General features: G+C 46.6%; 1 protein-coding gene across 1 annotated transcript in view; it reads right to left on the bottom strand.

The window, feature by feature from the left end:
• The window catches only part of LOC126160007 (serine protease 1-like), a 141,851-nt gene extending 134,697 nt beyond the window's left edge, over positions 1-7,154 (bottom strand). Inside the window, exon 1 of the mRNA XM_049916817.1 lies at positions 6,984-7,154. Coding sequence (XP_049772774.1) covers positions 6,984-7,154 — 171 coding nt within the window. The remainder of the gene's footprint in view (positions 1-6,983) is intronic.
• Positions 7,155-20,192: the final 13,038 nt, after the last annotated feature.

A 20,192-nucleotide genomic window follows, 5' to 3' on the forward strand; every position in this document is an offset into this window, starting at 1 on the left:
GGTTTTTCAGCCGAAAGAGTGGGGAATGATATGGTGTATTGCAATATGGAATTAATCCAACTGCTTTCAGAAAACAAACGTGTTTTGTTACCTGCTGGACGCCCATCGTATTAAAATTGTTAGATGTGAGGTTCGCCAGTTATGCAAAACACCGTTTTTTTCTCAGTATCCAAACATGTTTCGGCACCACTGTACCATCATCAGTGGGTTTTCGGTTTTATTTATTCAGTAAAGTGAAAATTTTTGTTAAATGATTATAAAATTATGTGGATGTTTAGTTCAAACAATAGATTGTTTCTTTTTGTAAATACCTTGACATTTGGTGTGCAACAATTTTCCGAATCAGTTGCGTGTTAATTACTACAGGTAGCTTGTCATCTGCAACCAAACGATGTTGATGAGAAAGATTTTTACTGGGAGTTAACCTATCTTCTAGAATGTAATTTAGTTAGTCGCGATGTTTCCACGCTTATATTCGCTTTCAGTTACGTTTTCGTGTGGTAAGCACTTTCATTCTGGGCACCATGGTGAGGTGTTGTAATGCACACGTAACTGTAACAAGTATTTTCCACAAATAACGTAGTAAAACACTTTTCACTTCACCGAAAGAAAATGTGATTGTGGTCTGTTGTGCGTCCCAGCCCAGTCGGTGTTCATTTGTTCACCAGAGAGTTCGGCGCCAAATTTGAATTTTTTTGCATTTTATCTTTGTGTGTGTGTGTGGTGTGTACGTGTGTAGACCTTATCTGTTTGTGGTATTTTTTTTGTAAGGTTCCTTTAATGTGTTAAAACAAGTAAAAAGTACACACACACGAAAAAAAGATACAGTAAAATCTACAAAGACGCACCATTTACACACAAGAGGAATACCATATAAAAGACAACACACACAGCTAAGAAACGTACAGAAAACACACAGACACACAGACAAAGATAAAATGCAAACAAAATTCAAATTTGGCGCCGAACTCTGTGGTTAACAAATGAACACTGACTGGGCTGGGACACACAACAAACCACAATCACATTTTGTTTTGGTGAAGTGAAAAGTGTTTTACTACGTTGTTTGTGGACAATACTTGTCATAGTTACGCGTGCATCACAACACCTCGCCATGATGTGGAGAATAAAAATGCTTGCCACACGAAAACGTAAGTAAAAACGAATATAGCGCGAAAACATAGCGACAAACTAAATTACATTCTAGAAGATAGGTTAACTCCCAGCAAAAAACTTTCTCATCAACATCGTTTGGTTGTAGGTGACAAGCTACCTGTAGTAATTAACACACAAGGGATCCGGAAAATTCATGCACACCAAATGTAAAGGTATTTACAAAAAGAAACGATCTATTCTTTGAACTAAACATCCGCGTAATTTTATAATCATTCAACAAAAATGTTCACATTACAGAATAAATAAAAACGAAACCCCACAGAGGTGCCGTAACATGTTTGGGTACTGAAAAAAAAAACGGTGTTTTGCATAACTGGCGGACCTCACATGCAACAACTTTAACTTTAAACACGGCCAACACAAGGAGCTGCAAATCAAAATGATGAATATTATCTGACAAGGCCAAATTTGAAAATAAGCGATCTGTTGTGGTAAAGTTATGGATTCAGAAAAAAAACCTTAATAGTCACGATTGAAAACGTAGCATTGTTGACTACCAGTTTCGGCTTAACTATAAGCTATCTCCAGATCGTAGCAAAATACTTTTATTAGTATAGAAGTGCCAAACGGCTCGACATATCGTCATAGTATATGTGAACAGGACTGTTTGTTGTACAATGGAATGGAAAAACGATGTAAATTATCCCAGAATAAAAGGTTATCGTATGTAACGCACACTGACATAATGAGACAGTTTTCATATGTGGACAAAGAGATCATGCCTGTCACATAACGCTATTCTAAAGTAATGTCATAAGCACTGATTTCATAGGAAGAGATGCTTGTTCTACATACCTACTCTTTGTAGAACGAGAGGCCTGTTGCACAGTACTCCAATGGAACAGGCGTATCGCTCAATGGAGTCCATAACAGTCGCTACATACGACGTTACGTTAGAATAACGTCATGTGGCAAGCTTCATCTCAGGGTCCATATATGAAGATTTTCTGATCCTGTTACTGTGCTTCACATTTGATTACCTTCCGTTTTGGGATATTTTACATAATCTTTAACGATTTTAGGAGTGGTTGTACTGGGATCGAGAGGTGTGCGTAACAATTGACCATTATTTACCATTTCATTATTTCCTTCAAACACTCTTAAACACAAATTCTCTACCATGAGAAGCGACCTCCAGATTACTTTATTAATAATTAAGAAACCAACAAGTCACAATCAGAAAAATGGTGTCATAGAACTCTCTTAAAATTTGATCAACCGTGACAGACAGAAATAATACTTATAAAAAATAAATAACATTTATTTACTGTAGCAAGTGATGATGTTCTGAAACACCAAAGGATAACGCTGTTAACAACGGTTAAGGATTTATTAGATTAAACACTAAATCTCGGTGGCTGACACTGGTTCCACCAGTCGGATTACAAAACAGTCTAACTTCACTTTCTCATAAATCACAAAACATGAAAAGTAATAAATCACATTTTGATTCAACCGAATGTTCCCCAATCAGAATGTTTAGTGAAACTGCTTCCAAGCCGTGCAAGAGTAACTTTGGCTGTAGAGGATTCGCGATAACAAATGTCTTGCGCACTCAGTGCATTTATCTAGTTGCCACCGCCAATTGTTACCTAACAAGAAAAATAAAATGCACCTCTTCAGGCGTTGTCTCCTATCTACGCCTATCCAAAACAACTAACCTATTACTGTAAGTGTGTAGGGAAGCAAGAAAGTAGGGGCGAAGAACATAGAGAGTACTGATGAAAATGAAAGTAGTTGTGCACGGGCTTTTGTTTTTTAGTTTATTTAATGGCATTTTTTGTTTTTTTTGCGTTTTTGTATGCATCTTTTTATTTTATTTATTCATTTGTTTTTTAATTTTGTAATTAAATTAGACTGTGTACGAGAATTCTAGAAGTCGCCAGCGCCTCCCTTTTGACGGAACATCTAACCGTGTCTTCTCGAACTTTTAATGGAGATTCTGTTTCTAGTGCATTCAGAACATCATGTCAGCAAAAAAGGATCAGCATATCATGGCTTGGACGTTCGAGCTGGAAGGCGGGTCATGAAAGACGCTCCGTAGTAAATTGGAAAAGAGCTGCTTGTATCTGGGGTTGCGAACAAGTGCACAGTGTCTATTGTATAGGTACGTTCAGTAACCTAGTTTTGATTTCTCGTCAGGACCAATAAGGTTCTGGACAGTATGACCGCGTATCCAATTCACAGCGTTAGTTTTTGTTGCGGGGTAATGAAACACATCCGGGAATAATGGCGTCAGGAAAGTGATCCGAGCAGGTGTCTGTCGGGTAAGAGAAGTCAAGACATGCTGCGCGAAACTTGTGACGTCAGACGAAGGACTACATGAGAATCGATGAGCTTCCGTGTCCTCCACACCACAGTGAACACAGAGGGGTGTGTCAGTGAGGCTGATGCGATGCAAACGAAACTGGTTGACCTGTTTGCCATTGACGGTGATATACCAGGTGGAATGGACGCTGGTGTCGAGATAACCAGCATGTGCCGCTTTCCACACACGACGCCGTATGATCTGGGGAGCTTGTCGTCCATGGAGTTGGGGGTTTGACACATTTGTAATGCGTCGTGTACAGTCTTTGTCTGGAGTATACGTGGAAGGGATAAGGAGTGCAGGATGTAACTTAATTCAAGAAAGAAGTGCGAAAGTGAAAGAAGGTGGGTGGAATGTCTGATAACACGACTGGGGCTGACGTGGGGACTGCGCGTATTCATGCAAAAGCAGTCCGGTCAGGCTCGTCGGGCAGCGACGCCAGGCTTTCAGTTGGGGACTAACAAAAAGTGCCCTGACTCTGCCCGGAACATGGAATAAGCCCACTCCACCATGCTCCCGCGGGAGGAATATTGAACTTTTAATAACATCCTGGTATGGACAAAGGATCCCATCGCCATCAACATAGACGTCCGAGGGAAATTGGGACCGGGAACACTTGTGCCACATGGGAGATGCGTGATACGTGGTAAACATTCACGTATTGAGCGCGCTGTACAACGGCAATGGATCTAACATGGTCCATAAGTCCAGCCCTGACTGTTTGGAGGAGACGTCTACTGTTGGTTGCCGCTGAACGACGGCGGTCATTTAGAAAATCAGTGCCCAAACAGCGGACACAGATGGCCATGCTTAGAGGAGCGACATATCTCTCAGCTCTGCCTTCACCCATGCACAGAACCTTCGATTTGGAAATGTTAAGAGAACTGCCCGATTCCTCCCTATGTGTCACCACCCAAATCAGACTGTGCGAACATCGTCTTGGTTGCGAAGGTAGAGTATTAGATCATCAGCATAGGCTGTACAACAGCCTCGGTGTCCATGCAATGTCAGGCCCACCAGGCGTTGGCGAAGACCCTGGAGTAGGGCTCTAATGCCAAAGCATACAGTATCATGGAATGTGGGCAACCCTTTCGGACAGAGCGATCGATCGCTCGAGGCGTGGTGAGGCGACCATTACAGAGTATTCTTTACGTGGCACTGCTCAAGAGTCGCATTACCACTGTTACTGTACGAGCCGGAAAATCCATGTTTTGGAGGATCGATTTCAGAGAGGTATGGTGGACACGGTCGAATGCCTGATTGAAGTCAAGCGATGCTAATGCGCCAGGTAAATGTTGCAATCGCGCGAGCGCGATTATGTCCCTGTAAAGGCAAAGGGCCGTATGGATGTTGTCGTCACCGCCCAGCGAAGTCTGATCAAGGGAGGTGACATGTCTTGCTGCCTTCTTGAGTCGTGAGGCCAACAAATGCGTAAAAATTCTCATGTCACTGTTGAGTAGAGTGATGGGCTGGTAATCACAAATCCGTGATCGCCTATGTGGCTTAGGGACCAGATGATGACCCCATCAAGAAAGGTGGATGGGATCGTCGTTGTGAGCGACATCAGTTCGTGTTGGCAGCTCCCACCTTGATAGCATCTAGGACTTCATCGGCGGTCACTTGTTCCTGAAGTTCTTGAGCCGCACCCTCTGGCGTGGTGTTGACAGTCAGTGCTGCTGCCTCCTCAATTAAGATCAGGGGATGTTGGACGGCAGCGTACATTCCACAGAAACGAGAACAGAAAGCTTGACCAATGGCGCATTGCGTAGTGTATCGTCGTCCAATGGCTCTGAGCACTATGCGGTTTAACTTCTGAGGTCATCAGTCGGCTAGAACTTTGAACTAATTAAACCTAACTAACCTAAAGACATCACACATATCCATGCCCGAGGCAGGATTCGAACCTGCGACCGTAGCGGTCGCTCGGCTCTAGACTGTAGCGCCTAGAACCGCACGGCTACTCCGGCCGGCTATCGTCGTCCTTCCGCATAGGTGAGGTCGTGCATGAGAGCTCGACAAAGAGGTCGGCGTTCTGTGAGGAGGTGGTACATTGATGGCGTTTACTGAGGGATATTGTCACGGGTGCAGGATCTGACAAGGGTCCAAGCGTCGTCGCATGAGTGAAGTGATCTGTGCTTTAGCACGATGCACTATTGTCTGACGGATAGGAGGGAATGCCATCGAAGTGCAGTCACGAAGCACCACATAATAAAAGTCCATGGTGCTCGCTTGCCAAGCTTTGAAGTCTTTGCCATATCCAATCAACGCCCTGCGTAGAGCTGGTTTCGCACAGGATAAAATGGTTAAAATGGCTCTAAAGACTATTCATTCATGCTTCCTTTGACACGGATCGGATGATGCCTGGCCTATGTGAACGTGTAAGACGGTTCAAATGGCTCAAATGGCTCTAAGCACTATGGGACTTAACATCTGAGGTCATCAGTCACCTATACTTAGAACTACTTAAACCTAACTAACCTAGGGACATCACAACATCCATGCCCGAGGCAGGATTCGAACCTGCGACCGTAGCAGCAGCGCGGTTCCGTACTGAAGCGCCTAGAACCGATTGGTCACAACGTCCGGCCGCGCAGGATAGCCAACAGGGTAAGGTGGATGTGTATGCGGGGCGACGTCGACAACAGAGGTCCCACGCAACCTCAACGATCAGTCGCAATCGGGGAAAATCACGTGGGAAACGTTTAATTTCCACAGGCTTTAGCTGTGCCACAACTGTTGACGGACGAGGACGACATCGCAGATGTAGGCGTCTTGGTCAGAGATAGCAAGAGGCCATATTTCGGCATGTCGAGCATCGGCAGCAAAGGAACGTGTGAGGTATATACGGTCGAGGCGGCTGGACGAATGCGCCGTATAGTATGTGAAACCTGTGCAGATGCCATGAATCTTTGTACATGTGCCAAGAAGCTGAAGTCTGTCGATGAAGACGGAGGGAATGATGTGGAAGTTGGCTATCAGGTCCCTGTGTGGAGCTGAAATCGCCACCTAGGACCATTTCATCCAGGGGATCCTCAAAATGCAGCGTTACCTCGTCAGTGAAGAAGGTGTGTCGGTCACCACATCAACTGGAGCCGTACGGCGCATATACATTGAGGATGCGAACGCCGAACAGCGTGAGAGCCATATCTATACCATTAGGAACGTACAATACCTTCAGCAGGGAGTCCGTAACGGAGGAGAATAGCGACTTCCGTCGTCAGAAGCATGGGAGATGTGAGCCATGTAGCCAGTGGGGGTGTAGAAATCAGCGACGATCGCTTCTTGGAGGATGGCAATGTCGACATCAGCAGCATAAATGATCTCTCGGAACAATGCCCGATTGTGGGAAGCCCGAATGGTGGCCAGATTCATAGTCGTGATGCGGTAGTGTTGCGGGCGTGCTCCCGCCGTTGGCACAGATGTTCTGGCATAGATGTGCGTGTAACATCCGGCGCAGTCACTGTAGCCGCAATCACTGGGTGAAAGATGGGTCACGTACCTCCAATGAGCACTGCCTGACGGGAGGGCCACCATCTCGATGTGCTCCATCGTCGACATCATCAGCCCAGGAGACTGGAACGGGTGACAAGCGACTGTCGCACTCGTCGAGGGCGAGTTGTGGTGACGCTGCTGTAGCGGGGTCCAGGGACTCTTCGTCCATGGGATCCATCGTCGACAGATGGGATGGATGGGACATCAGGAGCGTCCACTCCTGTCGTCAGGGTGCTCAAACGGAGATCACTGTCTTGTATCCGCTCCACTGCCTGTGATGTCACATGAAGAAGTGTGTCGTCGGATGGCGTTTGACTTCTCCCGTTCTCGGCGCGACCGCTGGTTTCGGAGGTGCTGCACTATGGGACTTAACATCGGAGGTCATCAGTCCCCTAGAACTTAGAACTATTTAAACCTAACTAACCTAAGGACATCACACACATCCATGCCCGAGGGAGGATTCGAACCTGCGACCGAAGCGGTCGCGCGGTTCCAGACTGAAGCGCCTAGAACCGCTCGGCCACCACGGCCGGCTACTGAACAGCAGAGGTAGGCACCGTGCTCTCATCGATGTCCATCGCAACGGTCTGGTCATCGAGCTCTGGAGAGTTGGTAGTCTCTTAGTCAGCGGAGGAGATGGTGTCGGTTAGGCCGTGGCAGCACCGTCATTTCCAGTGGGGAATGCCGGGGGGAGAACTGGCGCTTCCTGAAGTGGCGCATCGAGGCTGCGTACGCCTGTCCGATAAAGTGACCGTCGCTTTGGGAGCTGAGTCACTGGTTGGGACCTGGAGCAAGCGTCGGCGGAGACAGTCTGACCGACCATGGCTCTCTTGTCCGCAACCGGCACACGTCCACGGCTGGCCATTATACATAACGATGGCTCGTGCGCCACGTATCAGCAGATAGGATGGTACATGTTTGGAGAGTTCGATTTTGATTTGGCAGACATCATTCAACACGTGGTATTCGTGAACGTCTGCCATTTTTCGGCGATGTGTCCCCCAACATTGCCGTATGGTCGGCAAGCTTCGACAACCACGTCTTGTGGCACTTCGAAAGGGAGCTCAAAGACCCGAACAGTACGAAGACCGAAACCAGTGTGATCTACCGTTACCTCTCCAATATGCCCGTCAGAATGCTTGAAGTTGAGTCCGTTTGAGTGTTGTCCAACTACATCAGCACATGCTTCTTCCGTCGTCATTTTAATATAGACGACACTGCCAGTGATAGACAAGTGAATACCTATCACTTGGGGGTCCAGACGCAGCTCTTCGCGAATGAACTGTTCAGTTTCATAAGCGTGTGGTCGCGCTTCTTCGGCTTGGAATGTTACTTTCAGTGTCGCTCGGTGGTAACAGTGCGCCATGAGGTGCAGTAGTAACGGACGCTACACAACACGAAAATACCGCGACGCGGAAGTAAATAACTGCGGTGATCTGTCCGGTGCGCGGTGCCGGTCCGCACGCGACCACGGCCGAATGCAGACTGATGCGTGGGTCCTCTCGCCATCGGAACCCGGCGCTTAGCCAGATGTGGCCGCATCGTCGTCTCATTCGAGACAGCCAGAAGTTCAGTGCTGGTCGTCCAGTTCGGGAAGCCACTCGTAGCACCTGCGACCACCGTTCACGTTGCGAAAGCTGCGCTTGCACTCCGCACTGGATGGGCTGTGCAAGAATTCAAATCCGAGGGTATACAATGCATCCCGCGTATAGCAGGGGCAAATAAAAGCGAAAACTACCGCAGAATCAGCTTCGTTGGTAACCAAGTTTCGGAAAAAAAATAGGAATACGACCCACCACGAAGGAGTTACCCAATTACCCATCTCAGAAACAATGAAGCTAGTCCACTGTCTGTGCGCTGATCTTATGAGAATCTATGAAAAATGTTTGAATAACAATGAAACCACAAGTCAGTGACACGGTATCAGACACCCAGACCTCATCACAGAATGTGGAGGTCGGAAGCTTTCCTGCTCAATAAAGTGGAACGGGCAATTATCTGGTGAAGGTACAAATGTTTCAGAGCACACCATACACTACATACTGTTCAACACGGGCCTCTCTGCAGCATACCTACATACACTCCTGGAAATGGAAAAAAGAACACATTGACACCGGTGTGTCAGACCCACCATACTTGCTCCGGACACTGCGAGAGGGCTGTACAAGCAATGATCACACGCACGGCACAGCGGACACACCAGGTACCGTGGTGTTGGCTGTCGAATGGCGCTAGCTGCGCAGCATTTGTGCACCGTCGCCGTCAGTGTCAGCCAGTTTGCCGTGGCATAGGGAGCTCCATCGCAGTCTTTAACACTGGTAGCATGCCGCGACAGCGTGGACGTGAACCGTATGTGCAGTTGACGGACTTTGAGCGAGGGCGTATAGTGGGCATGCGGGAGGCCGGGTGGACGTACCGCCGAATTGCTCAACACGTGGGGCGTGAGGTCTCCACAGTACATCGATGTTGTCGCCAGTGGTCGGCGGAAGGTGCACGTGCCCGTCGACCTGGGACCGGACCGCAGCGACGCACGGATGCACGCCAAGACCGTAGGATCCTACACAGTGCCGTAGGGGACCGCACCACCACTTCCCAGCAAATTAGGGACACTGTTGCTCCTGGGGTATCGGCGAGGACCATTCGCAACCGTCTCCATGAAGCTGGGCTACGGTCCCGCACACCGTTAGGCCGTCTTCCGCTCACGCCCCAACATCGTGCAGCCCGCCTCCAGTGGTGTCGCGACAGGCGTGAATGGAGGGACGAATGGAGACGTGTCGTCTTCAGCGATGAGAGTCGCTTCTGCATTGGTGCCAATGATGGTCGTATGCGTGTTTGGCGCCGTGCAGGTGAGCGCCACAATCAGGACTGCATACGACCGAGGCACACAGGGCCAACACCCGGCATCATGGTGTGGGGAGCGATCTCCTACACTGGCCGTACACCACTGGTGATCGTCGAGGGGACACTGAATAGTGAACGGTACATCCAAACCGTCATCGAACCCATCGTTCTACCATTCCTAGACCGGCATGGGAACTTGCTGTTCCAACAGGACAATGCACGTCCGCATGTATCCCGTGCCACCCAACGTGCTCTAGAAGGTGTAAGTCAACTACCCTGGCCAGCAAGATCTCCGGATCTGTCCCCCATTGAGCATGTTTGGGACTGGATGAAGCGTCGTCTCACGCGGTCTGCACGTCCAGCACGAACGCTGGTCCAACTGAGGCGCCAGGTGGAAATGGCATGGCAAGCCGTTCCACAGGACTACATCCAGCATCTCTACGATCGTCTCCATGGGAGAATAGCAGCCTGCATTGCTGCGAAAGGTGGATATACACTGTACTAGTGCCGACATTGTGCATGCTCTGTTGCCTGTGTCTATGTGCCTGTGGTTCTGTCAGTGTGATCATGTGATGTATCTGACCCCAGGAATGTGTCAATAAAGTTTCCCCTTCCTGGGACAATGAATTCACGGTGTTCTTATTTCAATTTCCAGGAGTGTATTAGCATGTCAATCTAATGACACAGTCAATTACTACTGCTGTTGGCATGGAATCATCAAGATTAGACTGTGGAGCAATGGAAATGAGTCGCCCAGTGAGACAACACCCCGTTGACAGTCGAGTCCGGATATCCCACTGTCGAGGCGAATGTCCCGTCGAAGCGTGCAGCGTGCCGCCGATGCGGGCCGGCGGCAGTAGTACTGCTGTACGAGTGACAGTCACCTGAGCTTCCACAGGACCTGTGGTAGTAATCGAAGGAACCGTGACAGCTGTGGACTGCGTGAATATTATTGCGGACCACCTGCACCCCTTCACACTCGACTTCTTCCCTACGGCGATAGCATCTTCCAACATGATGATAACTGCCCATATCACAAGACCAGAATCGTGCTACAAGGGTTTGAAGAGCATAGTATTTGACTCGCACTGATGTCTTGGCCACCAAATTCACCTAATGGAACACGTCTCACAGCCCACCTGTTGACAATTTATGGAAATTGTGAGATCTGTGCATAGACATCTATATGGACATCTACATCTACATCTACAGCCATACTCTGCAAACCACTGTAAAGTGTATGGCAGAGTGTAAAACAAATTGCCGGCCGGAGTGGCCGAGCGGTTCTAGGCGCTACAGTCTGGAACTGAGCGACCGCTACGGTCGCAGGTTCGAATCCTGCCTCGGGCATGGAAGTGTGTGATGTCCTTAGGTTAGTTAGGTTTAAGCAGTTCTAAGTTCTAGGGGACTTATGACCACAGCAGTTGAGTCCCATAGTGCTCAGAGCCATTTGAACCATTTTTTTTTTAATTTCCGAAACGGAATGTCCCATGCGTCTAGCTCCTACTACCATTTCGCATTCAGAGTCTGTTAATTGCGGCCATAATCACGTCGGGAAACTGTTTAAATTAATAGCCCGACTACAAATGGCAAATCGGTTAATACTCTGCGCTTTTATATCTTCTGTACACGATATTACCGCCGTCTGTGTATGTGAATATAGCTATTCCATGACTTATGCAGCCGGCCGGTGTGGCCGTGCGGTTAAAGGCGCTTCAGTCTGGAACCGCGTGACCGCTACGGTCGCAGGTTCGAATCCTGCCTCGGGCATGGATGTGTGTGATGTCCTTAGGTTAGTTAGGTTTAAGTAGTTCTAAGTTCTAGGGGACTTATGACCACAGATGTTGAGTCCCATAGTGCTCAGAGCCATTTGAACCATTTTTTGACTTATGTCACCTTAATGTATAATAAACTAATAAACTGAGCCGGCCGGGGTGGCCGAGCGATTCTAAGCAGTTAAGTCCCATAGTGCTCAGAGCCATTTGAATTTTTTACATCAAATTGTGCCACTTAAATTAGGGTTTCCTCCAATTCTACTCACGTGTGAAGCGTGGGCAGAATGAGTGTTTGAATGGCTCCTGTGCATGCCATAGTTAATGCTATCTTGCCCCCCCCCCCGACCCCTATGTGAGCAGTATGTGACAGGTTGCAGTATGGAAATCGGTAATTCGAGGCCGCATGTGTCCGGCACTACCTCAAATGGACTTGTTAATGTACAGACGTCAATTGTGCTCGGGACACGGGCGCCGTGAGCTCTGTCGTTTCTGTGAGCCGCCTATTAACGGTCCTTGTCGTCAATGAAGCGCCAGTGGCACATAGGATAGTGAAAAACGATGAATGCAGGGCTCTGAGTGCCTTTCTGATGGTTGTCCTCACTTGCTGTCGCCTTTCTAGGTCAACCGCTTCATTCTGGATGCTGTGTTGGGCCAAGTTTCAGCCATCCCTGCCAACATCGTAGAGTAGTGGCATCGCTCCTATTCACATGTCGAGTGGTTCGCCGAATTAATCCAACAGGCTTCTTTGACTCCAGCTACATGTGCTCTTCCAGATGCTGACATCTGCGTGTATTGTTCACGCACCTATCAGCAAGGCATAGTTATTGTCAAACTGCGTACATGGAATGAAATTCGCTAAGACTTTATGGCGTGATATCGACACGTCCCCTGCTGCGCGGTGAAACTAATCTGCAGTGTCACACATTCCTCCATCGGCAGCCAAAGTTTATAATTTTGTAACTTTGAATTTTCCTTCGATATTTGTATTAATATCAGATTGCGAACAGTACAGTTTTTAGTACTCCTTCACTTTGATTTCTGCGGTTATTTCACACAGTATTCCTTGTCCGTTACTGACAACTCTAGCAACCACCGCTGCTCTCTTTCGTTAAGTGAAGGTCGTCGGCCACTGCGTTGTCCATGGTGAGATGAAATTCCTGAAATTTCTTTTTTTTGGCACTCTCATGACACTTTGGATCTCGGAATACTGAAATCCGTAGTGGTTTACGAAATGGAATGTCTGTTAATTTCCGTCGTGCGGCCGTAATCACGTCGGAGTACTGACGACAGCTGCAACAAGCCCCACATGTGCACTACGCTTTCATACCTTGTGTAAGTGACACTGCCACCATCTGTACATGTGCATATCGCTGTCCCATCACTTTGGTTGCCTTAGTGTTTACAAAACTAATGAAGATTAACAAAAGAGAAATTAGTGACACACTTGTCAGAGTTGGGGACTCCGAAGTGAAGGAACTCTGCTACTTTGGAAATGAACGAATCAAGGAGAATATAAGGAGAAAAACCGCACAGGAAATGTAGGCATACCTTGATTAAAAAAAATCTGTTACCAAACAAAACCCATCTTTTGGAACAAAAATTCTGGTAATGTACGTTTGGAGCACAGCTTTGTGTGAAAGAATCAGAAGAGATTAGAAGGGAAACAGTACTCTATTAAATCGGCAACGAAACGAATATATGGAAAACACTGACTGAAAGAACGTATAGGATGGTAGGCTATGTGTTAAAGGCAAATATTGTATACGCTATTGCGGGGAGCCGAATTCAAAAATTATACGGAAAGCCAGAGATTGGAACACCAGCTGCAACTAATTGAGGATATTTCGTGAACCAGTCAGAGATGAAAAGATTGGAATAGTAGAGAAAGTCTCAGCGGCCTGGATCAAACTAGTTATAATACATAAAGAGAAAGAAAAGATGGAGGAAGATCTCCGTCAGTAACACGCCCAAAGTTCTTGTGCGGCTTTCCAGTGCCTGATCCTAAAGCCCCATCGTTAATAACAAGCTAAGAAATTCCTTTCGTAATCTGCTAGTGCCAGTACATGCCAAAATACGCACTCGAGTCAATACCTCACTCGAGCACCACAAAACCACTCAATTCTCCACAAACGAAGAGCCACCTCTCAATTACCTCTTGGACTGCTACCAGCCAACTGATAGTACGATGTGGACAAAGCTCGTATAGCTTCCGATACAGTCAATTACACAAATAACCGGCACCACACGAAGAAATCGCTACTACAGTTCCTTCCACGTTACACGTAAGTCACAAATTATTACTCCCGCCCACAAAATCCTGTTAATGAATAAATTTCACCCTTGCCGGTAAGAAACATTCTTAAGAGGGAACACTATCAGCGAAACATACTCGAAAAAAGTCTTTCCTAGATCGGCCTTGGCGTGGGCATTTGACCACGCAGCCAGGAAGTCTGCTAATCAGTAATTCTGGTCCCACTAGACCACAAATCATACTTTAAACAAAAACGGAAAAATTTGGAAATTTGTGGTAAGTTCCTATGGCACCAAACTGCTGAGGTCATTTGTCCCTAGGCTTACACACTACTTAATCTAACTTAAACTAACGTAAGCTAGGGAACACCACCCACACCCATGCCCGAGGGAGGACTCGAACCTCCGACGGGAGGAGCCGCGGGAACCGTGGCAAGGACCCTTAGACCGCACGGCTACCCCGCGCGGCAACAAAAACGGACTCTCATCTGTCGTCTATTGACGAACTGACTCCTACGAAGTTCATACGTGGACTGCTAATCTTTCTCAGGTAAGAGTCATTTGGAACCATCAGCGCGAACAAACACGTAAAGCCACCTCGGCTTTTGACAGTGATTTCATTATTATCGTTGGCCTTCGGCAAGTTCGAGCGGTGGCCGGCTGCTCCGCAGTGTCGTTACATCTCTGGTTTCTGCGAGGACCAGTACCTGTCTTGCTGCGTTAGTCTCCTTTTGGCTTCCAGCCAAAGGTGTATCTAAAACATTGAAATAACAAACGTACATAAAATATTATACACATATTTTTTACAAGCAAAAACTTGTCCCAGTGCCCATATGCTCTTGGATGTGAACAAGGGTTGAATGCGAACCTACACCATGTCCATGACACAGCGCAAGATAGACAGAGAGAGGGGTGGGCCGTGCGCGGCTCGCGGTTATGCCGTTTATTGCTCGTCATCTTGTCTTATGGTTCTGTCGCCTCTTTTCTTTTTTAATTCGATTTACTGGCGTCACTAAGTTGCTGGTTTGCTTGCCCATGAGTGGCAGCAGCAGCGCTTATCGATAAGTGCAATGTCGTACTTCTCTGGAGCGACAGTTAGTTTTTCCCGGTCGTGGTCTGTCGGAGCCGAGGCGGGACGCAGCGGTACTGAAGTCTACTGGGGACGCAGCAGGAGTGAAGTCGAGGACGGAGCGCCAGTGAGGTGCAGAGATGTCGTGGCCAATTGGCAAGAGCTACCGCTGCATTGTTGGGTCCGACCCAGTGTGCCCGGTGTAGCGACCCTTTTTCTATCCCGACTTCCGTATCTCGCATGAAAGTAGGAATGTTAATTTATCTATACATTGACTGGTACTGAGGGGTTTTGTTTTATCCCGGCTGGTTCTTAAATTAACGCCAGTGAGTCACTACACGTATTGTCTTCCCAGTTCTGAAGGAAAAAACCATAAGTAAATTAATACTAGTGTTTTCAATAGATTCTCTCCTCTTGTTTCAGTTACTAGTCTGCAGTATATTTTTGGTGAAAATCACGTAACCTAATTATTTATGAACCTAAATCGAAGTTTCTTGTTTCAATTACTAGTCTGCAGTATATTCTTGGTGAAAATCACGTAACCTAATTATTTATGAACCTACATCGAAGTAAAGTTCAAGACGAATGGTCAGTTTCAAATTAACACGTTATTTTATTTAACAGTAATTATTAATAAATCAGTTCATTCACACGATCGCATTCAAAAGGGGTTCTTTGAATAAGTATCTAATCTGGAATCCCGTCAATATCAGAGATACTAAACAATGTTCTGTCACTTTCCATAAAAATATTGTTCCTGTTTAATATCAATAAACTGTCACGAACTATGATTACTAGTCGCGTGAAGTAAAGCTTTTCCACTATCACAATACAAAGTCCAAATCTGTCCAAAAATCGTTAATTCCGTAAAATATTTAAATCTTCACACGAAGTGACGTTAAAGTCAGAGAGATTATTGACCACCTCCAGGTTCCTCTAATATGACAAAAGTTCTAATTCTGATCTGAAATTAATGCTTCCCAAAAAACAATCTCGTCGCGATTTATTCTTGCGCCCTGGTTTAATAAAGCTCCTATTGTTGATTCCTAAAGCTGTACTTCCTAATTGACTTCGAACAGATTAGAGGATAGAGACTGGAGTATCATAATTGCATTGTATGTCTATTTATACTTTAGTAAACGCTATCTTCGGTGTTCAAGACCTACGCTCTGTGACTATAATATTAATTTTCTGTTATATAAGAATAACTAATAACTTAACCATTTCTATCGTTTTTCCCCCCTCCCATGCTTCCAAAATTTATGTTTAAAATTATTTTCTTTTTCTATTGTTTTTCTACTATAGATTTCCCTCTATTTGTCTCTTATTTCTATTTCGTAAATCACTACTTGTGGAGGGGCTTGGGACATTTTATGAATTTATATTTCTAGGGCATGGGAGCTAATTTGGGAGCTATTTTGGTTTATTAACACCGAGAGGCGTTGTAGGTGTTACACCGGGTCGCCGTGTCTCCGAATTCCGAACGGACATCGAGTTGAGTCGAGTTGGAGCTGCACTCAACTTCGGACAGCCAGGAGTCGCCCGACCGTTGCCGACACACGTAACTTCAATGGGAACGACCTGGGTTTGTCGTTCGGTCGGTCGTCTCATCGGACGACGCGTATTTGGTCGCCGACCGCTTGTGGAAACTCTCTGTGTCGAATTGATTCGTCCTTGTTGTTCCACAGTGATTGCTTTTACGATTGTTCGAGTTCTTGTGCAAGTGTGTTTACGTGGAACCGTGTGTAGCTTCTGTGATTTCCACTGAGCAGATGAATGCTGTCTGCGTACTGGAGTAGTCAGTCTGTCGGTTGAAATAGAGCAGCGAGTGTGTCAGGTGGGAGGAAACTGATTGCGTTGTTGGTTGCTTCTTCAGCAGGCCCTAAGTCGTGTTGCCATCCGATTGTTTAGTGTTACGCTTGGCTGCCTATCTCACCTAAACTGTGGTTAGAGTTTCCTCCACAGGCCGACCGTTGGAACACTTCTGAGCACCACTGTTTGTTGCTTGTGATTGTCATTTTATTTGGTCGCAGGTACTGTGCCAGGCCTTCAGCCGTGTAATAATATTGTCTGTTTTATGAATAGTATATGGCCTTCAGCCGAACTTAATGTCAACTGTTTTAAGATTAGACCTTCAGCCGTGTTTTATTTAAAATTCTTGTCTCTCCGTATTTAGGCCTTCAGCAGCGTTTGTTTCAGAATCTGTGGCGTTAATATGTAAATCCTTGTCTGCAAGCTTTCTCCCATGGAAACGGCCTTCAGCCGTGTTCTGTGAATGTTTACCTTAAGGCTGTCTTTAATTATTTTTGAGTAATTGTTTGGACCTTCAGCCGACAAGATGCTTCAAGTTCTCTTCAGATGATTTTCTGCTGCACTGTATAAAAGTTTATCTTTATAACCTCTCTTTATTATGTAGAAAAAAAAATTTATTGGGCTTTCAGCCGAAGAATTAATTTGAATTTTCTTTAATATGGCCTTTAGCCGGGATTTGTAAATGCTTGCTCTTAAAGAACCTCCTAAGCTGATCTGAAATATTATTTCGGCCTTTAGTCGGGAAGATATTGCAAGTGTACTTAAGTAAGGTCTTCAGTCGTTACTCTAAATCCTGGTGTTTTAATAGGAATCATTTAAACTTATTTTGGAGAAGTTACTTGGGCCCTCAGCCGTGAGCTGATCTTGGTTGTTTTAAGGAGAAAACTGTGCCTTGGTTTGAGGAATCAAGTTGTGTGTGTTCTCGTATAACTAACACTAATTGACCTTGGCCCCCCTTCCACAACCTGATCCGCTCTGTCCTGTGAAACCAGGTTTCAAGGGGAGAGAAGGAGGTGGACAGAGGGGGAAGGAGCAGATGGACTGAGGGAGAGTGGAGGTAGAGAGGACCAGATTGACAGAGAGGGGGAGAGGACGATCTGGACAGAGAGAGGTGCAACAGGAGATGGACAGAGAGTTGGAGGAGGAGAAAATGGAGACAGAGAGAGAGACAGAGAAGGGCAAAGAGGAGATGGTGTACTGGAAAGTTAGAATAAGTACATACCGTGGCAACGTCAGGTACTCAGCTAATAATGCAACAATTCTTAACAATTGTCTGCAGCCTTCTCATACGCTTGTATTCACTTTGGCAGTCCTCATCCGCCTCCAGTAATTCGCCGTCATAGTGCAGTTAACACTTAGAATTAAATAATAAAGACATTTATCGAAGTACCTTACCATGGCAACAATGGCCTCAGCTGAACAACTGCTCCCTGTGTCTGCCGCCACTCTACCAGTCTACCCCCCACCTCCCCCCCCCCCCCCCCCCGCCCTTCCGCCACCAGCAGCACCAGCAGTCACAACCGAGTTCCTGCCTCGGTACTTTCCGTCAGTCAGGGGCCAGCAGGAGATTCCTCACCGCCTTGTAAGAGTCTGCGTCTTTCAGCCAATAGCTAGCGACAGTGATGTCTACAGGTGCGATGTGGTGCCGGAACTAGTCACAACGACGTCTCCGTTTAGTAACAGGCTACCCCAACAGTGGGCCTTGCTACACACTGCACAATATTAAAATCGGACTGATGCTTATTTTCCGTAAATGTTACAGTCACCCACTTCTCAATCATTACGCATCCTACTCCGATACGCGAGACAGAAGGGTGTAAAAGCCCAGAGTGACCCTCGGTGTGTAGCAGTGAGATGCGCCCCCAGTACTGCGCAAGCTGCAGCAGAGCGCCGTTTCTTTGGCGAGGCGTTCCCCGCTCGGGACCCGGAAGTGAACCGGCGACCCGGTTCCCGTGTGACGTCCATTAGCGACCGGCGTGGCGCCCTGCATTAATCACCCCGCCTCCATATCTGGCCTACATTACGCCAAGTCGCTGCCTCCTACGCACCACCTGCTTCTAGGTCTCACTGTCTCCGATTACGGAGGAACGCACCCCTTTCAATTACATCCGTTAATCCTCGGGTGAGAATCAATTACCGCTGGTTCCGCGGATTTGAATCTTATGACATTTAGCAGCTGTCTCAGCGACCTGTTGTAGACTAAGACAGCATAACAGTAGGTTGGGGATCGAGCGAGAAGATACTGCTGTGCGTGGCACTGCCGATTGTCAAAATTCCAGATTACATTTCCAGTACCCTTTGAAGTTATTACCAAATATTTCCCCATTCTTTCATACATTCGTCCGTATTTCTACTGGTTTTCTTTCGTTCCCCATCACTTTCTATCTGACACTAAACTTGTTCCGCAAATTAGAATTAACACACCACCTTCGTAAAGCTGCGTTTATGGTACTAGGTGACTTTCGAATAAAAGAAAAATAATTTTTGTTTCGCAGTTCTATTGTCCGACTATGTATGGTGTTGTAGTTGAAAATGGTTCAGATGGCTCAGAGCACTATGGGACTTAACTTCTCAGATCATCAGTCCCCTATAACTTAGAACTAACTAACTAACTAACTAACTAACCTAAGGACATCACAAACATCCATGCCCGAGGCAGGATTCGAACCTGCGACCGTAGCGGTCGCGCGGTTCCGGACTGTAGCGCTTAGAATCGCTCGGCCACCCCGGCCAGCTCAGTTTATTAGTTTGTTATACATTAAGGTGACAAAAGTCATGGAATAGCTATATTCACATACACAGACGGCGGTAGTATTGTGTACAGAAGAATAAAAGCGCAGAGTATTAACCGATTTGCCATTTGTAGTAGGGCTATTAATTTAACAGTTTCCCGACGTGATTATTGCCGCAATTAACAGACTCTGAATGCGAAATGGTAGTAGGAGCTAGACGCATGGGACATTCCGTTTCGGACATCGTTAGGGAATTCAGTACTCTGGGGTCTACAGAGTGAAGAGTAGGTCGAAAATATAAAATTTCAGGCGTCACCTCTTACCAAGGACGACGTTGTACCCTTCACTTAACTACCGAGAGCAGCGGCGTTTGCGTGGAGACGTCATTGCTAGCAAATAAGCAACAATGCGTGAAATAACTGCAGAGATCAATGAGGGACTTACGACGAACGTATCCGTTAGGACAGTGCAGCGAAATGGGCTATGGCAGCAGACGATGACGCAATTGCCATTCCTAACATCACGACATAATGTTGTGAGCTGTGTTGAAATGGAAGGGACCGGGTCCTCAGGTCCAACTGAACAGATCATTGGCTGAAATTGTTTATGTTCGGCTACTTGGACACCATTTGCTGCCATTCCTGGACGTCATGTTCCCAAACAACTACCGAATCTTTATGGGTGACAATTCGCCGTGTCACCGAGCTACAGTTGTTCTCGGCTGTTGAAGAACTTTC

The sequence above is a fragment of the Schistocerca cancellata genome, chromosome 2 (assembly GCF_023864275.1).
Source record: "Schistocerca cancellata isolate TAMUIC-IGC-003103 chromosome 2, iqSchCanc2.1, whole genome shotgun sequence".
NCBI classification, from domain to species: Eukaryota; Metazoa; Arthropoda; class Insecta; order Orthoptera; family Acrididae; genus Schistocerca; species Schistocerca cancellata.